This window comes from Pelodiscus sinensis, chromosome 4 (assembly GCF_052426305.1).
Source record: "Pelodiscus sinensis isolate ZL-2025 chromosome 4, ASM5242630v1, whole genome shotgun sequence".
NCBI lineage: Eukaryota > Metazoa > Chordata > Testudines > Trionychidae > Pelodiscus > Pelodiscus sinensis.
In genome coordinates, this window is record NC_143055.1 from 26,358,586 (window position 1) to 26,385,242 (window position 26,657).

Sequence of the window (26,657 nt, forward strand, 5' to 3'; positions counted from 1 at the left end):
CTACATCAAAATTCAGAACAAGTGGTCAACAAAGGCTATTTGTAGAATGCCTATTTCATGACTGAAAATATACAACTTAATATTATAACTGACATGATGATTAATAATAGCATAAATTAAAACACTGAACTCACATTTTATTTAATGGGACTTCTGCTGTTGCATCTTTTCACACTTTTTTTGAAGTTTACATCATAACTGGTCAAATTCAGCTTCATGCACACATTCAGGCTATCTTCTGTCAATCTTGAGGGCAAGATGCCTTTGATGTGATTCAAATGAGAGAAAGCCTGCTCACACATATAGGTGGAGCCAAACACTGAAACTAAGGCCAAGCTGAGATTCTGCAAGGTGTTGTATGTGACAGGAAGTTCTTTCCAACTTTGCAGAATCAGATCATCATCATCATGATCCAATTTCTTCATGTCAGCCCATTAGTGCAGCTTTGCCAATTCTGCACATTGTCTCGATGAATTTTTCCACCCAGATATCAGACTCCTTGAAATCTGCTATTTCCATTTCCAAAATCGCTGACAGATGCCTGGAATGACTATCAAATCCGCTGAGTTTGCGAAAGTCAACGAAACAAGACACGAATGCCATCAGGAATTCAGAAATAAACCCGGCAAGCTGCTGCAACTCAAGGCTCTTTGATACAAAACACGAAACATTCATTATCTTTTGAAATGTGCCAGTCTGCCCGTCTCAATATCTTTGACAAAGACAGTCAAAACTGACTCAAATCCAAACACTGCCTGCTGCATAGTCAGGATTGTATTTCCTTGCCCTTACAGCTTAAGGTTTAACTCATTCAAAAATGACCAGTAATGTTGACAAGATAGTAAAACTTGAGCAAATAATCTCAGTCTGAAAGCTTGGGGTGTTTCACACCCTTCATATGCAAAAGTGACTTAATCTCATTAATGCAAGCAGCAAAATGAGACAGAACTTTACCGTGAGATAACCAGCGAACATTGCTATGCACTAGATGGGGGTATTTGGAATATATTTCCTCGACCAGTGACTGAAATTGACAGGGATTAAGGGCTCAGGCAAGAATCCAGTTGACAATGAGAATTACCAGTCCCATTATATTTCTGAGTTTAGTTCCACAAGATTGCACACAAAGTGCCTCCTGATGTTCAATGCAATAAAAGTTCAAAAGCGGGCTGTTCAGCTGTTCTGACAAAAGAGTAAGGAATCTCCTGTATTTGCTGACCATGCTAGGTGAACCGTCCATACATACATACACACAGAAGATTATCTAATGGTATTTCTTTCTTATTTATAAAATCCATCACAGTCTTAAGGATTTCCTTGCCTTTTGTTTCAGTTTTCATTGGTAATATCATAATCATTTGTTCATGCACAGCACTTCCACAAATATGACATTCCAGGATACACAACTGATTAACGTCACATATGTCTGTTGTCTCATCCAAAGCAAACAAAAATAAGTAAATGTATTTAGGGTTGCCAGATGGTTTAACAAAAAATACCGAACCTTTCCCCCCCCCCCAAAAAAGGTGGAGACCAAAGTTGTAAAACAAACAAAAAAGAAAAAGCAAAAAAAGCCCCCCAGAACAGAATTGTTGAGCAGCTTAAAGGTTGCCCCTTTAAGACAGCTGCCATCTTGGGCACCATTTTTAAAACCCCACAGCTCCAATCCAGTAAGCACAGGGAAGCCGAGGGCTGGGGGAAAGCCGGCAGGGGCCATTTGGTGGGGGGCACAGGAGCAGCTTTGCGAATCGCACTTTTGGGGGGCAAGAGCAGCATGCGGCTTGCGATCCATGGGTTGGCCACGGCTGGTATTGAAGGGGACATCACGTGGCCAGCTCCCGTGTATCTGCTGGTCACGTGGGCCAGAGCAGCTTGTGCTCTGTTCCCACCCCAATCCGGCACTCCCCTAGCATGGTCACCGGCAAGTACCCCCTCCTGCCCCCCTTCACTATGACTCTGCTACGCTCCTCACTCCCCCGCTCCCACGAGACGCGGCAGGGGAAAACTGTCTCCACCGGGCTTCCATCCAAAGCAAACAGGAAATACTGGACATTTCACATATCCAGTATTTCCTGTTTTTTTTTTCCTTTTAAACGGGACAGAGCCCGCAAATACCAGACTGTCCGGGTGAATAATGGACAGCTGGAAACCCTAGCTGTATTCAGTTTTTGCATTTGTTCCTTGTTGATTTGATGGGCTATTTTCACAACTCTGTCATGAACTGTTTTTGGTAATAATGGCATGTCTTGAATTTTCTGTAAGATTTTGCCCTTGTTGCAAAACTCAAATAGTTCATAACCAATTTTTAGCATTCATCTCTTCACATAATGCCCATCAGTGAAAGGCTCCCCCTATTGAATAATGCTGTCTGAGCCCACAAAACTTCTAGAGTTTAAGCTCCCGCTTTTTTTTTTTTTGACCATGCCAGCAGGCTATTTTGTCCAATGTTCATTTTTCTCTGCAGCTCCTCGCAGACTTTTTTCCATGCATCACTCGCAGAATATTTTGTAGCATAGCTGCATGTTTGTCAGGTCTTCAAGACACAGTCTGGAATAAGCCTCAAAAGTTCTGCTGTATCCTATCCCAAGAGTGTCCTGGAAAGCAGGCCTTGACAAACCAGGGAGTGGCCTGTAAGTTCAGGGTTTAATTCCCAACCAGAGGCAGGGATCGAACAAATAGATGGGATTTGATAAGGTGCAGTACAGCCTGTTTAAAGTCAGCACCTTGCTGTCTCTCGGGATGGACTGTTAACCCCAGACCCATGCACCATTTACCTATTCAAAATAAGGCTAACATTATATATGACTCTTGTGCTCACCCACTACATAGGGATGAATTTCAGCTTCAGGAGCTTGTGCTCACCAGAAACCAGGCCAGGGAGCTGTATAGGAACCTGAGAGTTGTCCTGTTTGGTTTGCACTTTGTGCTTTGTTTTTATCAATATGTATTTGTTGCATGTGTTCACTGCTTATAAGAATGCATGGAAGGAAATGGAGAGACTTTTGTTCAGGTGGGAGAAGTGTGAATTAAAACAAAACACCAATAATAAAACCTAAAATTATTTACACAACATATGTACATCTTACCATCACCATCCTACTAAAACAAAACACTCCACTGCATGTACCTGTCTCCCCCTGGAGAGAGGATGCAAGAGAATGAGCAACATATAACAGATGTTAGTCATGTCACCTAATAACACTACTGCAAGGTAGCTGGGTACAAAGCGACAAGGATGGTATAAGGTAATTTATGCAGAATGGAACAGAGTATTGAATAGTATGTGTGCCAGAAACAAAGTAAGTTTCTATGTTTATTGTAAATGAACTACTATAACCTGTACATCTCTAATTACAAACTATAGAAATGATCCCTGTGTGACATGGTGCAGTACAGAAGAACCCCTGGGGCTGCCTCCCGAAGTGCTGACAAGGCCACTGCCACTCACCTTCCTGCTCCCTGAGGTTTCTCACTGCTCTAACCTGTTGGGCCAGCTCCCCAACCCAGGCACCAAGCTGAGATTACTGCTCGCCCCCACCACCACCTCCAAGAAGCAGTACAGACACTGAAACTCTTCCGATCCAATTAGAATGCAGTTTTCGGCCTAGCTTCCTGGGATACCGCTCCCCAAATGGGATCAGAATCTCAAAGGAATTACTGAGGTAAGCCCCCTTTGACACTGAAAGGGGGAATGTACACACTGGTTGCTCCCAACAGTTATTTACACTGGGCTTGATAGTAAATAAAAGTGATTTTATTAAGTACAAGCAATAGGATTTAAGTGGTAATAAGTGAGAAGAGGCAGAGCAAAGTAGATTATAAACTTAAACTAACACAAAATGCTCAGCTAATTTAACACTAAAACCTCAGTACAAGCTCATGACAAACTCACCCTAAAATGGTTCCTTTTCCAGCTAATTCCTCAAACCAGGGCAGTTCCTCACTCTGGGGTCTTTGGATCCCTTTCTTGGGAGTGCCTCAGCCAAAGACAAGGACCTTCTAGTTTCTGACTGTTTTAAAGGTTCCCACTTTTGCATGGGAAGTCACCTGGCTAGTCCCTACCAGTTAGTGAGGTCATGTGACTTCCTAAGACCAATCACACCTCAGACTTAAGGACAAAAGGTTATCTGCATATGACTGGCCAGACATTGAGGCATCCCAGTATTGGAAACACCCTTGATGGCTTTCCTTGGCACATTATAAACCATAAAGCATTCCATACTCCATACGTCTAATGTATACAAGAATGATACATAAACCAAAATAAGATAAACGGATCCAGCAGATTATGACATGAAGATTGATAGGTTACATGAGACAATTTGTCCAAAGCACCTTTGAGTTAGGCATGTCTGTGTCCACAAGTCCATTTTCTAAAGCATGGGGGGGAGGGGGGAAGAGGGGTTCAATCACACCCTGAAAGTATAGTCAGTATGTTGATCATTTTTCTATCTAGTGGAGTGGTTTGTTATTTCTATGTGTGCTGACTTGTAGTAAGAGTTTGACCAAGCGAAAAGGAATGAAAAAATCCACTTGGAAGACATTTCACAAATGACCAAATATCTGACAGCAACAAAGCTGCAGTTCTGAGCTGAAGGACTGGGATTCCTTCCCTCAGATGTATCAAAATTATGTCATCTGACAATTCTGCATTTAAAACTGAAATATGTAAAAAATGCACTGTTAAATAATTAACCCTAAGTCATAGATTAATTTATGATGCAAAAGTACACACAAAGCTTTGTTCAGTACAGTTTTCATAGTTATCAATGGTATTTTTAAATTAATTGGTACTGCTGGAAAAAGATAACAATAGTATAAGCCACCTTATATAATGGCAAATAATGTATATTTCCTTCAGTCCCTGCAAGAATCCACAGTCTGCAAGCTCCTTCCATTTGTCTAGAGCTTCTGCCTAAGGCAAGGACAGATGTTCTACATACTTGCATATGCCATCCAGCTATGCTATAACCATATGTTAGATTTTCAAATTTATCTGTCCAGCTAATAGTCTTCCCTCCCCTCTTAAAATTACTATTATAAATCTTAGCATTGATCTGGCCCAGTGTTAGGCACACTTCTTCTGATCACAGGCCACCCACATGCAGGTTTTGTTTATGTGCAAGTAAGGATGATGATTTTGGTGTGCGCAGCTGGATTATTCCAGGAAGTGATAAGAAGGTAGAGTGAAGCTTTTCACCCTTAAATAAATATGGCCAAGATTTGTAGTAGACCTGCCATCTAGCAACTATACAATTACCTAAATGCATATATTCAATCCAGCTACTACTAGACAAGGCCCTGCATCAGACTTAATTCCCGTTAGCAGTGTTGGTTGAGAGCCTAGGCAGTGACTGTAAAGATATATCCTGCCAGGTAAAGGGTGAGACACAGTGACAGGGCAATATGGGAAAACTTTCACCATCATTGTCCATGCTATATGTTTGGTGGAGAATTAGAGGTCTTCAGTTATCAATCAAGACAGCAGCTATTTCACTTACACAAAAAACGGTGAAGGGAAAAAACAAATATGATAGTATTTTGCTTTAAAGCTACAGAAAACAAGATGTTCAAAATTACTTGCCAGTGAGCATCTCTAATACAAACTTTAATACTACATGACAAATGATAATACCCTGTACCTTTTTCTGCTCCATTTCTGTCTTGCTTTTCAAGTAGGAGGTAGTGAGGACTCTCAGGAAGGAAGGGTAAAATCCCAGCTTGGACCAGTGAAGGAACAACAATTACTCCAAATAAGTAGGGCCAGAGAGATTCCTACAAACAGAGGCAAACAAAACATGAATAAGATGTCCCTTTAATGAAGCCAAGATAAAAAATAATGCTGAGGGAGCAAGCTGTGCCTTTTGAGATAACTTTATAAAGTGGGCATTGTAATATTTATTCCATTTCAGTTTAGCCAGTGATTTGAGCATAGGGTTGCCAGATGGTTTAACAAAACATACCAAACATCCCTCTCCCCCACAAAAAACCCACCAGGAAAAAGTTCTGTAGAGGAAAAAAAAGCAGGGTGGGGGGGAAAAAGGGAGGGAGGAGATGACCAAAGTTGTTAAGGGGGGGGAAAAAAGGCACCATGCCTTTAAATGGCCCGTACTCCTCATTCTCCCGCCCTTGCCAGATGCGGCAGGGGAAAATTATCCTGCCGGGCATCTGTCAGAGGGAAACAGGAAATACTGGACATTTCACATGTCTGGTATTTTCTGGGTTTTTTTTAACCAGACGGGGAACCCAAATAACAGACAGTCTGGGTGAAAACCGGACACCTGACAACCCTATTTGAATTCAGTCTCTGTGTGCAGGGAGATAGGGGGGTGAGGAGAGGAAAAGTTAATATAAAACAAAAAAAAAATCAACTGAGCATAAGGTTGCCAGATGGTTTCAACAAAAATACCGGACACACTTGACATTACATCACAATCTACATTACATCTTATTTAGAAAATACCAGACATTTATATTTTCTCAATTTGTTTCCTGAACAGAAAGCTCAAATACTGGATTGTCCAGTTCAAAACCAGACACCTGGAAACACTAACTGAGCACAAGTGAAAAAGAGTGGGGAGGGAAGCTGAGAGGGGGGTTGGGATTGGTCAAATGTATCACATGGTTTTGTTTTTCTTTAATATTACAAACTACCAAGTGACTCAATATTAACAGAGTCAAAACAGTTGCAATAAAACCTAATCACCAGATCACTGGTCAGCTTTAGGAAGCAGTACAGTGTTACATGGGAGATACAGTTATAGATGGCTGCTCATGGCATCTTCGTTGTATCTACTTGTTCAAAAATCATTCAGACTGGCTATATCACATTCAATACCCCCAAAAATGATTAAAAAAAACCTCCAATGCTTTGGAAACATTCTACTTCTCCAAATGTATTTTCTTTATTTCTAGTCATCAGAGCACAGCACTCAGAACAGGGAACTTTGGATTTGAATTTAGACACTGGACTCAATCATAATCTACGCACCATATGTAAAATCAAGATAATACTGTAGCAAATTGGTAGGTGACCAACATTTCATGGTTACCACTTTGCTGTATGCTGATACCATTCCAAACTTCACTGGCTTTATGAGTGTACCTTAGTTCCTCCTTCCTCAAAACATTAACATTCGCAGTGACATCAATGGGGTCCAGAAGTCATCCTAAACCTCTCTTAGCTAAAAGAAATTTTGCCCTATCCGTATTGACTGTCCATATATATTTGAGCAGTTCTAATGCAATCCAGTAGAGGGCACAAAAACACAATTCATCATAATCCTTATCCTTGGTTTACCTTGGAGTCGAGATCTGGCTATGTGCTATAAATATTTATTTATTATTATCTATCTTAACACAAGAGCACAGCACTAACTAAGACAGCATATTTTTGCATTATTATTAAAACAGAAATACAGACTATTATTTAATATTGTAGATTTTTTGCATTCAGAAAACATTATTTTCTAAAAGAAATGGTTTAAAGAGTAGAAGTACAGGGTCACTATTCAATCTCTGAGCTAAAATTGTTAAAGGGAAAAAGAAGCCATCAATAAAACAGCATTCCTCTCTACAACTCAGTAAAGCTTGTTTTGATTTTCTCAATCATTTCCTAATTCTCCATTTAAAATACAGTAAAATGTGTAAGGGATTACATTTTCTTTTTGTCTTTTTTTGTAAAAAGGACAAAAAACAGAGCAGCATATTAATTGAAAACCTTTTAATCTAACCTGCACTTCCAAGTTTATTTATAACTCACTGGCAGAGTGAATAAGAAATCTGCCTTAATTTAACATTATGATTTTATTACAACATTTAAACAGCATTATGCATGCATGACATTCACCAAGAGTTAGAAAAATGCTCACATGCTACTTTAAACTTGGACTATCCCTAGTAATAAGGCTCATAATTTCATACTGTATTACATAAGCCATTATGAACTGACAGTCTATGACTATTAAACATTGCAGCTATTAAAATATAATTGTTACAGTCAGGTACACTATTTTAAAGGCATTTTACTGTAGTTTCAGTGAAATTCTTTAAAGATTACTTTAAAGAATAAAATAGGAATATCATCACATAAAATGGAAGATTTCTTCATTACATTGCACTTGAAGAAATAAACCAACAGAACATGAATAAACATGTTTTCCTTTCAACACCAGTCTGGCTATTTGTTTAGAACTTATATGACACTCATCACTATCTGAGCTATCAATGAAAATCTCATTGCACAGGAAATCACTGAAGTCAGGACCGTAGCAAGATTAAAAAAGGGATTAGATGTTTATATGGATAAGGAGAGTATTCAGAGGTATCATCACTAATGTTAATAAATACTTTGGAAGGATTATTAAAATTGCACATGTCAGGGATTAAGGTAATCTTTAACTATTAGAAACCAGGCTGAGACTATGTGGAGAGCAGATTACCCACATATGCTATCAAGGCTGTTCCCCACCCTGGCACGATGAATGCAGAAGTTGGGAACCTGCAAGAGCACTCCAAAACCTTGCTTCTACAGGTTCAGATACAAAAACTTCCCCCCACAAAATCCTAATACCTAGATTTTGGGGATCCGCTGCCATCAAGTGTTTTTGAACCCCAAAATAACCCTGGGGTACCACAAGCTCTTTTCCCCAAAAGAGCTTGTAAAATAAAAGAAAAAAAACAAGCTGCAGTGTCTGGTAGCTGATCCCTCAGTCAGAGGCATGTAGATATACACAGATGGGCCTTTCAGGACACAAAAAAATCAACCAATACTGGTTAATTAGAAAAAAGAAACTATCTTTTATTATCAAAACAAAACTACAGTTGCAAGCATAGTAAATTGGCTAGATGGAAAGAGCCACCCATTGCTATACTCAGGGAAGGCCCCTGGGCTGAAGGCTTAGTTACAAAAGAGAAAAAAAAAAACAATTAGCAAGCTCAAACATTATTTCCAAACCCCCAAACAAGGAAAACAATAAACCCTGATGGGCTATCTAAAACTTTTCCCTACTTACACATTTTAAGAAGTCTGTTCCTAGAGAGAGAAGCATCTCCCATCTCTCTTAATGCCTGGGAGAAACTGCTCAATCTCAAACAAAGAAGAGAGAGAGAGAGAGAGAGAGAGAGAGAAACCCTTCTTTTCCTGTTTGAATTTCCTACCCGCATTGTGATTGGCTGACTCCCCAACACCTTGGCTAGGTACATCAGCTAACCCCTTAGTCACCAGGTGCTGGTCAGTATTCCTGATTATAACATACACCTATTGCATAGTTCCTATACCTTCTTCTGAAGCATCTGGTGCTGGCCATTGTCAGAGAGAAGATATTGAACCAGGTGGATCTCAGGACTGATCCAGTCTGGCAATTTTTAGATGTTTATTTGTGGACCAATGCAATGGCAGAATTGTCTAAATTCATGTGAGGAAACAAAGTGATGATTGGTAATAATGGAGTGAAATTTAGCAAAAGACTATGTAAGATGCCTATTGGGGAACAGAAAATCCTAAGAATGAAGTCTATCAGATTGTAATAGTGTCACAAGAGAGATGTCCCACTAGGCAAGGCATTTGAGGGAACAATCTGCACAGAGACTGCTCTATGAAGGAATCCTATATTGGCAAGGAGCTAGATAGGGATGTGAAGGCTATCAAGGCCATCTTAATCTCTATTAAGATAATCAAGGATTTATACCATTGTCCATAACATTTCCTAGATGTATAATTTTAAAAGAAAATGAAACCCTTGCATACCAAACTCAAGTCGTCTTAGTTCAATATTAGATTTTGTCTACTAAGACAGATATATAAAGGTGTGTCTACACTACACTGTTACTTCGAGGTAACTAGCATTATTTTGAAATAATGTGGGCATGTACACAGCAATTCCGTTATTTTGAAATGAATTCAAAATAACAGGTGCCTTATTCTGACTTCTGTAAACATCACTGCACAAGGAATAAGCTATTTCAGAATAGGCCTATTTCAAAATAAGGCACGTGCAGATGCTCCACTGCTGCTATTTTGAAATAGCCCCTCACTATGGCCATTCTAAGTTATTCCTCCCCAGTGCCTCCTGGGGTTTGTCAACTCAGAGGGCCATGGCCAAACAGGATTATTGATTCACTTCACAACAGAGTCAATTAGGGATAGTTGATTTTATTAATCTCACTACATCACTACTATTACAGGGTTAATACCGCCAAATGGTTACACAGCTACTGCAAAGTGACACATCAATAAGCACAGGCAGAACAATGCATAAGAGGGTAACAGGCACTTAGAAATGCACACGCCCCCTCAAGTCTGCAGGGAGTCCCATTTCTGTCACCTTGCACCAGGCTATAGTGGACGTGGTTCCAGCTGGGGGAATCTACGGCACCCTTTGAGGTCTAGGTCACTGGTGAGACTCACCGGGCACGGGATTCCCTACACTAGTTATACTACAGTTGTTTACCCGGTGTGCATATACTGGCTCAACACCATTCTTATCATTCTTATGTTTACTGCTTAGTAGTTTCCCAGCTCAAATGCATGGGTTAAAGCTGATAAGGGCCAGCTGCTTTTTGCGCTTGCAGGGTTTCAGGCGATGTACTTCAAGGATGGAAACTTCCATCCCAGGCCTGATGAGCTGCAGGAGTCAATATGACTTTTTATGTGACAGGGTTCTAAATCAAGATAGCATGTCTACATTAGGGAAGCCTACCTCAGACTAATTTTGAGGCTTCCCTGCAGTGTAGGTATGCTATTTCAAAATTAGCTATTTTGGAAAAACTATTCCAGAATAGCTTATTTCGAAATAACTGTGCAGTGTAGACATACCCAAAGAGACTGACACTCAGTCAAGGAGAAAATCAGCTGAAAGAATAGAATATATGGAGCTACCTGAGACATTATGAAAAATTACTGCTTTAGTAGATTTTCCATTTAACTTTTCTTCCATAATAATCTTTGACTGTCTCTGAACTTTGATCACAACACTGAATATTGCCATTATTTATAACTAGGAGCAGATGGAAAACCCAGGGGAAAGTACTTCAAAAGAAGGGTTTCTGGGAAAGGCAGATTAAAGAAACTGTATCAAGGGAAATCTGGATTTGCCTTTGAAGAAAGAATGGAAATATTTAGGATATGGCAGAAAAAAACCCTAAGAAAACAGGATTACTCATAAAAGCAAAATGGCCCTTTTGCTACCTCTGTTCCTAAAACGTCTTATGTCCTAATTATGGAAATAACGTAGGGATAAGAACCTTAGAATAGAATTCCCCCTCTGCCTAACTCTGGTGATTTCATTCATCCTAATCAGGGATTTGATGCTGAAAGATGATGAGCAGGCTGCTCAGAATTCAGTAGGGCTACTTGTGCTCACATATGTATTTTCACAAGTTTTGCTGGAGCGGGACAGTGCGCTCAGCACCTTTCATCATCAGACCCTCATGGTGCCTCTCCAAGTGCTTTGATTCTTCATCAAAATCAGAGCCCACATCTTTCCACTTTGGAGCCAGCTGTCATTTTCCTTTCTTTCTGATTGGAAAATGAGGTTTTGGGGGGGGGGGGGGGGGGAGTGAAAACTGGAAGCTTTCTGCGTAAAATTGTGACCTTTAATCAAAAACTGACCACCCAACCCAGTCCCTCCCACAAAAAATAATAATTCGGGATACTGTCAGAGTGCTGTATGCTGGGTGTCTCATGGCTGTTTTCTTCTGTATGGGCCAGGTTTCCCCAAAAAGACAGCATTGCCCATAATGCACTGCAGCCATTTGTCTAGCAAGAGGAGACACACCATGGGGTATCCTGAAAGACATAGCCCAGGCAGGAAACCTATTACGCCCTGAATGAGAAAGAGAAAACAGGGTACTCAAATTCTGAATAAAAAATTTTTATTTTGGATTTTCTACCCAGAAACTGAAATTTTCCAGGGGTTGGTGGAAGTGATTTTCCAACTAGCTCCACTCTCAACCACTGAGGCGGTTTGTGTGTCAGTATTTTTCTTAATAGCAACCTTAACTATAAATACTACAAAAACTACTTTTCCTCTCAAGAATTCAGGAGGAAGGAATTTGAAGGGGAAGCTTTTTATTAACATTACGCACATCAGGCGTTACCAGCTATCTATGGCTCTCTCTATGAACTAGAGATGGGATTCCCATGCCCATGTATATGTACTAGTGCAAGAACATTGATGTTTAGGGAGCAGCAGTTAAGGCACAGTCAAGCCCTGCCAAGTATATACTCACAAGTTTCAAGCAGGTTTGTAGTCAGCACAGCTCAGCTGTGTATTTACTGCAGTGCAACCACAACTACACTGCTACATACATTTGTGCTAGCTCAATGAGACCTGGCATGAGGGTGTATACATGAGAAGGGGACTCGCCCCTGGCTTGTAACATAGATGTAAGCTGAAATGGAATGAGAAGTTGTCTATTTGTTTTAATGGATAATGCAAAGAGATTTTAATTGATGTAAAAGAGACTGAACAAAATGGGTACTTGTTAATGGAATAACGAAGCTTCATAATACAAAAGAAGATATTACAAAACAAATAGCTATTGTAACTGGCTGTTTTGCTTTGTGGTCAGTTATTAGTAGATCACTTCATTAAAAAAAAAATCTTATTTCCATTTAGAGCCCATTGTGATTTTGCAAACATTTAAAAAGTAGAATAGTAACATAAAACCTTTCTAAAATGACATTTAGTCTGTGAAAGTGATGCATAGGATTCTGATTCTTGAGTAGTGCCTCAGATTTCTTGTACAATTTTTCCACGGTGCCAAGGACACTAAGCAAGGGAGAAAACAATAATTGTAGAATGTTATTAATGTTCTGCCAGCCTAGGAAGTTTTATTTGCAATAAATCTTTGCCCTTATCAAATCCATATTCTATAGCTTTTCAGTTTTTCACTTTTTTCTTCAAATAAGCCTTCAAAAACTATTATTGTGAAAAGCTATAAATGAGAATGAATTCAGTCCTTATAATACATTTCAGGCCAGCACAATGTAACAAATCTATTTTTACCATATAGGACATTGATCTTCCATTGTTTCCTCTACAGAGGTATTTCACTTTTTATTTACACAATGGGGAAAAAAAGACTTTAGACTCAAACCTTATCTAAAGCAACAATAAAGGTGCTTTCATCTTCTAACAATGCATTTCAATGCACATCGACTCTGTAGTTTACACAGACCTGACATGTCTACAGTCTTCTCCAGTGGACTATAGATTTTTGGCACTTTCAGTAGGGAAATTGAACAATCTGTAACTTTTTTCTTGCAGATGCGTTCAGAAAAATTCTTATCATTAAGGACTCGTGAAACTTTTTATTGATTTCCAAGGGCTTTGAGTCAGGCCATAGACTACTTCAAAATCCACATTCTGTTTCCATTCACTTCTCCCATTATTTACGCTACCCAAGTCCAGGTTCCTCATACCTACTCAGCACATTCATTCATTGTCTCCTTTGTCTGCTTGCTTGAGGTGGGTTAGTTGGTTGGTATTTTGTAACTTTTTATATCTCAGGTCTCTAACTTCACCCCAGTGAATTTCTTAAACCATTCTGGAATTGTTCTAGATCTTCTCTAGATCCCAAGAAAAACAATTCTTGTTGAGTCAACACAAACACTGGCAAAGTATTCTGGAAGCCTCTGTTCTCTATTGAACATATGCAATTTGTTGGTTTGGAAGCTAAATTCTCTACATTTTCCATATGTACTGAGCATGCTCTACTCCAGACATGGGCAAAAATAAGGCCAATAGGCTGGATCTGGCCCGCCAAGCCACTAGATCCATCCTGCAGATATAGCAGGCAGCCACAGGCATGCTCCCTGCTTACCTCACTATCTGCATGCTGCTCAAAAAAGCAGCTACCTGGCCGTTTCTTTTTCACAACAGTGAGCCTGGAGGGGAGGGGTGGAAATGGTTTCATGAGCTGACCCTGCCCCCAGCACAATCCCATTGGCCAATTTCTGGCCAATGAGAACTCCTGTTTGAAAACAGGCAGCACAAGCAGCACGGACACCCCCTCGCCCCCACTCGTAGGTATTTACCAAGTTACAACCCCCTCCTGCCACAGGTCCCAACCCAAACCCCTGACCCCTCCTGTACCTCAATGCCCTGCCCCAGATCACAGACCCTTCCTGCCCTAGGTCATATCCCAAACCCTGGCACTCCAGTTCACCGCCCTAGGTCACAACCACTTCCTTCACCCAAACTCCCTCCCAGACCCCACTCTCCCTCCTACACCCAACCCCTTACCCCAAGCTTCCTTCTGCACCCAACCTCAATCCAAGACCCTACACCTCCTCCATTAATAACATAGAAGAGTGTGGCCCTCGACCACTTTACAAAATCTTGGAGTAGCCCCCCCCCCAAAAAAAAAAATTATTGCCCACCCCTATTCTAGTCCCATAATGAAGGGATTGAGCAAAACTTTCATGCAATTGCTATTCCTTACTGCCTCCATCCATTAAGGCACTGGATACAGCAGCTGAAGTAAAAGACTCTATTTTGTAGATTCATTATTTCACCTGCTATTGTCCTGACTCTCTGATGTCTTTTCTCCAGCCTGAGCTTTCCAAAGTGTTAACAGTTTCTATGGAGACAATTGCCAGCATAAGGATACCAAGACTTTGGAGACACTGACAATCTTCAATCAAAACTCACTAAATTCAATTTCTACTGAGCAAGCTTTGGGTTTAGCTCTACAAAACTACAATAGAAAAATGGATGCAAAACGCAACATTAACAGCAGCATACACATTCCTAGACATTTTACTTGCTAGTAAAGCTTTGTGAATTATGTTTTTTTATTTACTGGCAATACCATAATTTTTAACTTCAAGTCTAACCAAAACTATTTTTTCCAAACATTTTAACTGATCAATAAGTAAAAAAGGGAGTAGAACAAAATGTGTTGCCATTTCAAATATTTTTGAAATAAAAATGCAATATTTTAAACTAAGTAATTTTGAACTGAAATGCTTCATTTCAACCTTGCCCTCCCCAACAAGTATGGAATAATGAGAGGGTGGTTATTTTTACTGTGTGAAAGGAAGATGAAAACATTTTTTTAGACTCACTGCTTACTAAAGGACTTCTAGGCATTACCAGTACTTCTGCTATAAACAAGAGAGAAATTAGTGTTAGTATTCTCTCTGATATACGGGCAGTGCCAACATAATGTTTGGTCGTATTTCATATACAGGGCACTGTCTACATGGAGCCAAGTCATTTACAATATTTTTTTTAAGCTTAAAGAAAACTGCACTGGGACCAGAATTTGAGCACGTTACACAGGTCTGGTCAGTCATGAACTACAGTACTCCTAAACATTTTAGAATTATGTCTTGCAACATATTCAATTTTTAATTTTTTTAAAATCAGAGCTTTTATTTGCAAATGTGGAGATTCATGTCTAGAATGTCATATGTTATTAAATTAATTAAATGAACTCAACCCAGATAAACATGCTAGAGTCTAATATTTTTTAAACTTAAACTTAATAAACATGTTCACATCTCATCTGTGGGAACACTTATATTTATAAATAGACCATGTGAAACCAAGTAAAACACCTGGGGTAATTTCTTAATATTTGGGGCTCCATGAAACAGTCAGTAATCAAAGGACTGGTTGCAGAACTGCTATGCAAGTCTTCCTACTGCTGGTTTTACCCCTACAGCCTTCCAAAGCAGGTTTTACAAAATCCTGTTGTATAATTCCAATGCTGAAAAAAAAAAAAAAACCATTTAATACATATGGTTCTGGATTTAAAATCCTACAGCAACATGCCCTATTCTGCAGGCCCCTGGCAGGATGACAGCATTGTCAGGTCATGCATCAATGTTTCTTTAGTTCTTGTATGAGGTGGCTTCTGAGTTCCAGTTCAGGAGCTCACAGCTTGCACAGTAATTAGGTCGAAATGCTTAGCTGTATGACAAGAAAATGGCTTAAGAAATACTGCATCCTCTGCCCCTTATATGCCACAGAGCGGTAGATCACATTCATCCCTGCTAGATAAATAAAAAGGCAGCTCCTAAGGGTGTGCCTCAAAGGGAATTGTTCTCTGCTAATAACTGTTACCCCATCCAGGTCTCTCACATCTGGAAAGGGTGGAGTTGGGCACCAGTTAATAGCAGCAAGATCTCCCATAATGCGATGTTGACACAGCTATATAAATTTGAGCACTCTGTTCAGAAAAGCACCCAAGTACATGTTTAAATCCATTCCTGATCAAGAAAGCACTGAAGCATAGGCTGAAAGTTGATGTGCTTAATGATCAGGAGGTCACAAAAAAGCAGCTTAAAACCACCTTAGTCCCTACTTATCACTCCACGCTGTGAGGTCTGTGCTTTGTTAGAGGCACACACAAGATCTCACTCTATATTGTCTACTGGAAGCTTATTTTTAAGCCTAGCATAAAACACTTTTGTTAAATCTTCAAGATTACCCACTATTATTTGACTCATTTTACTTACTATTCGAAGTGACATAAGATTTTAAGGTCTTGCTAATGATCGGGGATTTGTGTGTGCTATAATACAGTCACTTAGGCTCTGCTTCTGTAGTCAATGATCCTGATAATCCTACTGTAGTCAATGGATCTATTACTCATGTGCTTAAAGGCAGGTACATGTGCAAGCAATTTGATGAATTAGAGTCTTAGTTTAAGCTGATCACTCTAAAATTAAATATGGGTAGAGAGAGGCTATGAAGGTTCTTTGTGTAACACAGAGAAGCTTTCTATATAAGTGTAAATGTAACATTTTCTGACATAAGGTGTGGAGAGAATGCTAGGGTTATATTTTCCAGCCCACAGTTCCTTTAAGGTCTGAAATTGTGCTGAAGAGATCAAAGGGACCTCACTATAAGGAGCAAAGTGTGGTCTCAGAAGAGACTGGGGTTCAATAAAGATGCTCCAACACTTGGTTTTATGCAACCCTGCTTGCATGTGTGTGTTGGATTCTGACAAAAAGCTTTAATAAAATGCTCCAATTTAAAACAGTACTCTGATCTGAAAGTGTAACATTCACATTTAATTACTATGTATCTATGTAGATAGAATTCTTTGCAGAGGCTTGACTTAAATGAGGCTTGATGAAGGGGTCAAGAATCCATCCATGCAGGTTCTACTGCAGGATTGGAACCTAATATTTTATTAATCCTGGGTTATAAAGCAATATCAGAATAATTCCTTCACAGAGAAATACCTTTGACTACTGTCATAAGAATTTCAATGGCAAGATTATATATCTTTATAGATAGACAGACAGACACACATACATCCTATCTCTCTCTCTATATATATATGAATAATACACATTATTGAAGGACTCAAAATAGACTGACTGACTGCTCCTCATGTTATCATACTAACATTTATCAGTGATTCATCCATCATCTCTCACAAGATCATGTTGTCCTTAGCCTTTACCTGCAGGCTGTGGCTCCCTATGAACGCTTCTATATAGCTTTCTTTGGTAACTAACGATACACTCTACATTTAGTAAACAGCCTTTGAGTCTGAAGTACAAAGTCTTAAGAAAATGCAGTCTTAAAAGCAGATCAAACAATGAGGCTTTGAGAAGCAATGTAGCTTATTTTTGGGACAGGTTATTGTGCCTTCAATGATACAGAAAATTGTAAAGTAGCCAGCTGTGCAACATATTTCAGGGCATAGGAAGCACCATAGAAAAGTATAAGAAATGGCAGCCAGCATAATACAAAAGGTACATATGGAAAAGCTTTTAAAAAAACAATTCTCTCTTACTTCTAATATCATGGTCATTTTTTAGAAGAATTAAAGAATATTAAGTCTAAAAGGGAGCTAAAGTTATTTTGGTATTTTGATACAAAATACAGTCTATGACTAAATAGAGTCCAATTAAGATCCCACTTGATGCAGAACAGTTTTCACCTGTCACAAAAGCGTAGTCTATACTAAAATGGTTTTGCTAGTATAGGTTTACTAGCAAGCAGCCCTAGGATAGTTGCAGTTTATACTAAGGATGTTAAATATCAGTTAATTTACTAGTTGAGTAGCTGACGGAATGTCCATCGACTACTCGATAGGCAATCTGCATTCCTCCTCTGAAATGTACAAGAGGCCCCCGCGGAACGTGGACCTCTGCATGCAGCCCAGGGCCAGTGGGAAGTCCCTCTGACTCTGGGTTGCAAGTGGGCATGCCAGCTTTGAAACGTACAAGAGTTCCCAGTGGGGGTTCTTGTGCATTTCAAAGTGGAAGCGTCCTCATGGAGCCTGGGGTGAGCAGATGACTCAGAGTCCCCAGCTGACCCTAGGCTCCACACGGCTGCTGCCATTTTGAAATGCCGCCTTGGGAGCCGGGGATCAGCTATGAGGCACTACCCTTTTGAACGCCATCTCGGCATTTCAAAGGGGCAGTGCTACACTGCTGAGCCAGGGATCAGCTGTGAGGTGCCGCTACTTTCAAATAACCCCCCTTCCCCCTCCCCCTTCTTTGCTGCCTCTGTCTCATAAGCATTTGCTTATCGGATAGTTGACTAGTCCTTAACATCCTTAGTTTATATCAGAAAAATAATTTGTTTACCAGTATAGTTTATACAAGTTCCCCGAATGAACTATGTCCTACTGACAAAAGGATTCTTTTTCCAACATGGAATTTGTGCCAGTATAAGAAAGTCATAAAGAATCATATCCCTATCCAACGTTATTATACTGGCAACATTTTCTCATGGAGGCCTAGGCAAAGACTGCTGCCAGTTGCTGAAATACAGAAGGAAGCATTACTCTTCTTTTTTAAAGGAAGAAAAACAAACTAACAACATTTTTCACTTGCTCCTACTGTTTCAACAACAGCTGCAAAACACAACATAGCCACAGCAAAGTTAGTATGCTGAGATTAAAAAAAAAAACAATATATCAATTTGAAAGTAGGGATGTGATCGACTAGTCACTTCTCTTCCCTCCCCTTGCTGCCTCTATCAGAAAGAGGCAGCAAGGGGTGGGGAGAGGAAGGAGGGGTTAAAAGCAGAAGTGCTGTGTGGAGCCCAGAGTGAGATCCTGGGCTCCATGCAGTGCTGCCACTTTGAAACGCCGTGGGGAGCACGGGGCCAGCGGGAGACTGCTTGAGTGCTACTGGCCCTGTGCTCCCCGCAGCACTTTCGCCTTTGAAATGTAGCAACAGCCCTGGGTCTGTTGCTACACTTCAAAGGCAGACACACCCTTTGCAAATTGCATCGACTATTCGATTACCAATTAATCCAAATTTAACATCCCTACTAGAAACCCAGATCCAATGCTGCTCTTACCTACTCCTGCTTTTTGCAGATCTAATTCCATTTCCCAAAATGGGGTTACTCCTCATTTACACAGGTGACAAAAAAGAATGGACCAAACCAGCTGGCAAGTGCAAACATGCACACACACTTCATATTTGAATTCCTTGGAGTCTATTCCATCTATGCACAAGGGTAGGCACATGTAACTCAGATTTTAACTGTGAATGAGAAAGACTCATATAAACTTCATGTACACTGCTGAAAGAAGAGATTCTCCGGTACTGTATATCCAAAGCATAAAGAACAAGTAGGTTTCCTTAAAGTATATAGGTTCAACAAGAGATTTATTTAAAAAAGAGAGAGATGGGTAAACACATAGCTGACCAGCTAAGGAATAATGTACTCAAGTCTATTTAATAAATTAACTCTGTACTGGAGTTCAGGTGGCACCATGGAAGCAAATTAGAGCTAATTTTATTGATTTCACCAAAGCCTCTATCTGGAGCTGTAGATGAGATATGCATGGATTTTGTGTTTGACACTGCTTACTAGAAAAGGGTTAAAAAAAAAAAAAACCCCACCCTTTTAAATTAAAAAAATCCTCACCAACTTATATTTCTCTCTCATCTGCGCTGTTCCCCCCAGTGATTTCAATGCAGCACAGAATAGTGAGAGAGAGAGAGCAGGAAAGTCCATGACTGCAAAGCAATGTTGACGTAACTAGAAATTTTAGATGTTATAATTAACAGCTTCATGACAAACACAGACACAAATGAAAAATAAAATACTGTATCATTAGGCAGAAGTGATCAGTTACAAGAATTACAAACTCTGTGCACAATGACATCAGCTAATTATTTTTCCTGCCAAACATGTGCTGGAATGCTGAACCAGGACCACCTCCAGCAAAAGCACTGGCTCTTGAGCTGCATGTGTAAATCTATTTACACCAGATTTGCTTAGTGAGTGTGCTACACTTAGGCCACTAAGCTGTCCCTTCTGATTTAGTTATAAACTTTTAAAAAATATTTTAATACCACCATATACTACTTGATTTTCCAGCTTAGTAAAATTATATAGTATACACATATATTAAATTAAAAGAGTATTATTAAAAGGGGGTAAGTCAAACACTCAGAGGTTAGAAAATAGAAAAATTAAGGTTGCATATGCAATCTGAATTATCACTTTGGTATGAATGCATTATGGTGCAGTTATTACTACACAATCACACACTATTTTTTTCAAAAGACCCCTTCCTCATCCAGGGCATGTGATGAACAGGGTTCACTTAATGAGCAGCTATTCAATATTTTGTTTTTCCCTCATTGTTCAGTGTGCAGCTCCAAACCATATTTACTATGCAGCCTCTGCTCTGAAGAGAGAATTATCATAATTAATTTCCTCTTGGGCTTTTCTGTGGCAGTTAGCACTAGAATGCCTGCATAACTATTGCCAAGATGCTCAGGGAGGATGGATTCTAATGCTAAAATCAAAGATGTCTCTCCTGAGTGTATTCAATCTATGATTTTTTTAAGGCTTATAACTTGGTCAAATTTGAATGGCACAAATCACACCCCTGACACAAAAGCCAACCATGTGCTAAATTTTAAGCCCCTGCTTCCAAGTATGGGGTCAAGAGCTGCTCAGGAATTAAAAAAAAAAATTATCAGAATTTTATGTGGGCAAAACAATGCATTTTCCCCCAGCCTTGTTCTCTAAAACACCTGAATTTTTTTTTTTTTTTTTTGCAAAAAAAACTCGAGGCCGATGCATGGCATACGAAATTTCAGAGCAAATGATTAATGTTTGCCAACTTTATGAGTAACTGAAAATAGGGCCCTATAATGTGAACTGTCAGGCAGCCTTAGTTACAGAAAGTTCTAATATCCTTCCCTATAAATATGTACGGAGATTGTGCATGTATATTCTCTCTGTCTCACACGCACACACAAAAGAGAAGTGCAGCTAATATGTAACACAATTCACACATATCATGCCTATCTCAACAATAGGAAAAGTTTATTCATAGGCTATATTTAGGCTCAATTGGACAAAATAAAGAGAGAGGGAAAACAGTTGAGAAATCCTTCTGAGACTGGGATGTACCAATATTATATCTCGGATAAGTCCCCCAAGAGAAGTAGTATAAGCTTGGACTTAAAAAAAAAAAAAAAAAAAAAAACCACACTACCAAATATTCCACATGGAATAATACTGACAGGAACTGGATGATCTAATGACAGAATCACAGAAACTAGAAGATAAAAAGATCTGACAGGCAGTGTGTTAAGAAGTGACAGATTTGAAACATTCTTTTCTATATAAAATATACTCATTCTCAAAAGAACATATTAGAAGTTGCACATGTAAAAAACCAAGATTGCTCAAAATTATTTAATTTTGGAGCCAGTGGCAATATTATATCTCCCATGTTACTGAAGATAACACAATTACATTCTTGTGGGCCAGCATAAGTTGACATTTGCAGTTGCTATGGCTTCCTGAAGAAAAAATGGCTTCAGGTTACAGAAGGCTGATGTATGATGTTGGTCTAATTAGCACTTTATGACACAGCAACCAGAATGATATAAAGAAGCAGATTATTTTAAAAAAAGTGTACAGTGGTAATCAGAAAGAGGTAACAAAAATGATTAGGGGTTTGCAATGGGTCTCAAATGAAGAGAGATTAAAAAGACTTGGACTTTTCCGCTTAGAAAAGAGGAGACTAACGAGGAATATGATAGAGGTCTATAAAATCATGAGTGGTATGGACAGTGAATAAGGAAAAGTTATTTACATATTCCCACAATATAAGAACTAGGGGTTACCAAATGAAATTAATAGGCAGCAGGTTTAAAACAAACCAAGGAAGTTTTTCTTCACTCAGCGCACAGTCAACGTGTGGAACTCCTGGCCAGAGGATGTGGTGAAGACTAGGACTTGAACAAGGTTTTTAAAAAAAAAAAAAAAAAAATTCATGGAGGTTAAGTCCATCAATGGCTATTAGCCAAGTTGGGTAGGAATGGTGTTCTGGCCTCTGTTTGTCTGGAAATGGGTCACAGGAGAGGGATCATGTGAGGATTACCTGTTGTGTTCCCTCCGTCTGGGGCATCTGGTATTGGCCACTGTTGGCAGACGGGGCTAGATGGACCTTTGGTCTGACCCAGTATGGCCATTCTTATGTTCTTAATTTATGTTGTGCGCCCAATTCTGGTCTCAAAATGGTTTGACACCAGATACCTGCACTGATTTTCACTGAGATATAGCAGACTTTATTATTTGCCTTTGTATAGTGTAAGAGAGATCAGAATGAGAGCCTTGAAATTCAAACTGATGTTTATCCAAAATTAAAGGGGACAGAGGGCTTAGAATAATTGGTGGATGCTGACACAGCAGGTGTTGTAGCAAACCTGCAATGTGACTGTTTACCTTGAGTTCCAGAGACTTAATCTTTTTTAAAATATTATACTCAAAGAGGACACCATCTAGTCTATACAGATTCGATACCATCCTCTAGCTAGCTTCAGAGGCAAAGGCAATAAAAACCATGTCAGAATCCAAAATTATCTGTATTTAATCTCAACCATCTGCTATCACAATGTACTTTGCATTTGTTTTAATACATCCCTTGCTAAAATACTTAGGCTATGTCCAGACTGGCAAGATTTTGCGCAAATACTTTTAACAGAAAAGTTTTTCCATTAAAAGTATTTGCGCAAGAGACTGTCTACACTGGAACGGATGCTTTTGCACAAAAGACATCTTTTGCACAAAAGCATCCGTGCCAGTGTAGACGCTCTCTTGTGCAAGAAAGCTCCGATGGCCATTTTAGCTATCGGGCTTTCTTGCACAAGACATTAACTTAGCTGTCTACACTGGCCCTCTTGCGCAAGAATACTTGCGCAAGAGGGCTTATCCCTGAGTGGGAGCGTCGGAGTATTTGTGCAAGAACCACTGATTTTGTACAGTACAAAGTCAGCATTCTTGCGCAAACACTCACTGCCAGTGTAGACAGGCAGCAAGATTTTGTGCAAAAGCAAATGCTTTTGCGCAAAATCTTGCCAGTCTGTACGCAACCTTAGTGTACAACAGCGATGTCTGTATTCCAAGATAAGATGTAGAAACAGCTAAAAATCCTTTTATCAAGATGTTGTAATAGTATCATCAATACAGAAGAAACATCAGTTCCTCATCCTAGTCAGCAAGGACAACAGAAACAGCATTGATATTGGGCTGGTGGCTAAAGCAGTGCAGAACCTATTGAAAGAGACTCTATACTTCCTTGTAAATAATCTTTGCACTAGGATGCTCAAGGCAACGTGCAAGGAAAAATACATACATGTCTGAACTATGGTAATCTGTCTGCCAGCAAAAAAAAAAAAAAAAAAAAATCACACAGCCCAATATGAATATTGGAGTGAAGCGGTTATGACATTATCTTCCTAAAATGAGCAGAGATCAGAAAAATCCTGGCTGCACAAGCATCCTGTTTTTTTTATTTTATTTTATTCTGAGGTGAAGACTCAGTCCCTATCTCTGCTGTACTAACTTGGAGCCATTCTTTCCCCAGCATTTCTCATCCCATAGAACCCAGAGAATATAAATCCAATGGAGTGAAAAGGTTGTAGGAGGGAGAGAGTCTGTTATCTCTACATTAGTTACAAGTATTGCACCTTCACATTTTCAATGTCCTCTGTCATTTCCAAAGGACAGTTAGTTATCACAGAGGAGGTTGGTAACTAACTCTCCTATTCATTTGAAAAGGCTTTGGATTAAGCCTACATAGTACATAATTACTGGTACAGCCTGTCTCCGACTTACGAACCGGTTACGGACCAAGCAATTGGTCGTAACTTGGTTTGTTCATAAGTCGGACCCCATTGAGTTACATGCGACCGCGCGGTTTGTAACTGCGGATCGCGTTCGTAACTCGGGGTCCGCCATTTACAACACTTTTGGTCGTAACTGCAAACGGTCGTAAGTCGACCGTTTGCAACTAGGGGACCGGCTGTATATGGAAATATTTGACTGGCAAATCCAAGCTGTTATTCTATTCATTCTTTTGTGTAAGAGTCTTATTCATTATAAGAAGTATAGCCTAGGACTTCATTAAACAGTCAACCTAGGACTTCATTAAAATTCTTGGAACTTTTATATATTTTCGTATCAAGGTTTACTGATCTGAAAGCTCACACTAGATGTCTGTTATTTGTTATCTATTATTTCCTTATTTTAAAAGTTCTAAACATCTAATCAGGAAACAGAAAATGTCATCTGATGTATCTGACCAACCATGCACACAAATGAAGAGCAGATAGAATAATATATGATGTTATAGCTTAAGGTTATCTTTTCAAACTGTTTAGTGAAAGCTTATGAACAACAAAGATGTTCAAAGTAGTCAGGGTCCAGCTGTTAAGAATTCATGAATAGAAAAAGGAACTAAATAGGTAACAAATATAATTTTTAACCATCTCTAACAGAAACCAACAATCCAATATGCAAAAATACATAGATGTCAGTTTTTTAAAACAATTATGAGAGTAAACAAGGCCAATTGCTCTTGGATGAACTGAAGAAAGGATTTAGGTTTTCATCATTTAGCACAAACCAGCTACAAGGGATATGATGCTGGTGAGGTTTGTAGGTTTCATCAAGACGCTATTAATCGGGTCTTCTTTGTTTGGTTTATAAGATGATTGTAGATCTTGTATAGGTTGGGCCTCCCTGGTCTGGCATCCTTGGGATCTGACCGGTCTTGGATGAGGGATTTTGCCCAACCAGGGGAGGTTATATCTGGTCCCCCTGCTACTGGTCCCCCTCAATGTTAGATCGGTGGCAGGCGTGCTGGGGTACACCGGGCAGCCTACCTGAGCAGCTCCGCTGTGATGCACCACTTCTGGCTCTTCCAGACTACTCTGCTGTGGCGTGCCAGGATTCTCGCCCCTCTGGGCAGCACAGCTGGGGCACACTGAGAAGCCTAGCTAAGCAGCCCTGCTGCGGCATGCCAGGCTCCCAACCCTACCAGGTAGCCCCGCTTCTCAGCTGTGGGGATCTAGGCTCATGGTCCCACTGGCAGCTTGCTGCCAGCAGCCTGCAGCCTGCCAGTCCACATTTCAAATGCTGTGTGAAATACTTCACATTCAAATTAAAGGGAAAAAACTAAACCAAGGTGACCATTTTATAGGCATCCTTCACATGATAGACAGAAGTCATAATGTGAACCTACTGGAGTATGGATGTATTTAAACTAAAATAGTCTTGCAAATGTCTTGTACCTGCTCGAGAGGCAACTTGCTCAAAGAACAGTACTTTGAGCATAATGTTTAAGAGGCTTTATGCTGCAAGATGTTACTTTAGGTAAATGGTGATTGAGCACCTTAGAAAAATATAGAACACTCAAAAAGAGCACAGAGTAATAGGTATCAGAGGGGCTGCTATGTTAGTCTGTATCTGCAAAAACAAAGAGGAGTCCTGTGGCACCTTAAAAACTAACGGATGTATTTGGGTATAACCTTTTGTGGATAAAACCCACCTCACCAGGTGCATGCAAATAAGGAGGCACCTCAAAATGCATCTGAGGAAGTAGGTTTTCACCTACAAAAGCTTATGCTCCAATAAATCTGTAAGTCTTTAAGGTGCCACAGAACTCCACACAGTAATATGTTTGACACTTAATAGATTCTAAAGAAAAAAATTCATAACAAAATGTGTGCAGGTACAGGCAGTCCCCGGGTTACATGGATCCGACTTACATCGAATCCCTACTTACAAACGGGGTGAGGCAACCCCGCACTAGCTACTTCCCCCCAGCAGACCAGGAAGACGCGAAGCTAGCGCCCCGCCCCCCCAGCAGACCAGGCAGACGCGGAGCGGCTTTTCTCAGCAGACACCTCAGCTTGAGAATAAAGGACTGAGGGAAGTGAGGTGTGGGAGAATAAAACTGAGCTCTGGAGAAAGCTGAGTCTAGCTTTGGCTAGAGTTTCCCCTACAATATGTACCAGTTCCGACTTGCATACAAATTCAACTTAAGAACAAACCTACAGTCCCTATCTTGTACGTAACCCGGGGACTGCCAGTATTCCACAGTTATTCCTAGTTCCACAGCCTTTACATATGTGAAACTCCCATTGACTTCAACAGGAACAGCACGTAAAAGCTGGAGGGTAGTAAAATCATAGCCCCACTGAAGTCAATGAGAGTTTTGATACAGACTTCAGTAGGTATGTCTTCACAACAGCTGGGAGCATGCCTTTCAGGTTGGACAGACTGACATGTGCCACGCCCACATGACTTAGTGCACTAAAAATCGTAGTGTTGGACACTGCAAAACAGCAATGGCTTAGGCTCCCCAGAGGTTAGACCCTCCTGACCATCTGTGGGGTCTGACATCAGTTTTCA

General features: G+C 39.9%; 1 protein-coding gene across 3 annotated transcripts in view; it reads right to left on the minus strand.

Moving 5' to 3' along the window:
* Positions 1 to 26,657, minus strand: part of SLC2A9 (solute carrier family 2 member 9) — a 178,318-nt gene that overhangs the window by 113,122 nt on the left and 38,539 nt on the right. For all 3 annotated transcript variants that reach the window (XM_075930735.2, XM_006128181.5, XM_006128182.5), the window contains exon 6: positions 5,643 to 5,775. In XM_075930735.2, coding sequence (XP_075786850.2) covers positions 5,643 to 5,775 — 133 coding nt within the window. The remainder of the gene's footprint in view (positions 1 to 5,642; positions 5,776 to 26,657) is intronic.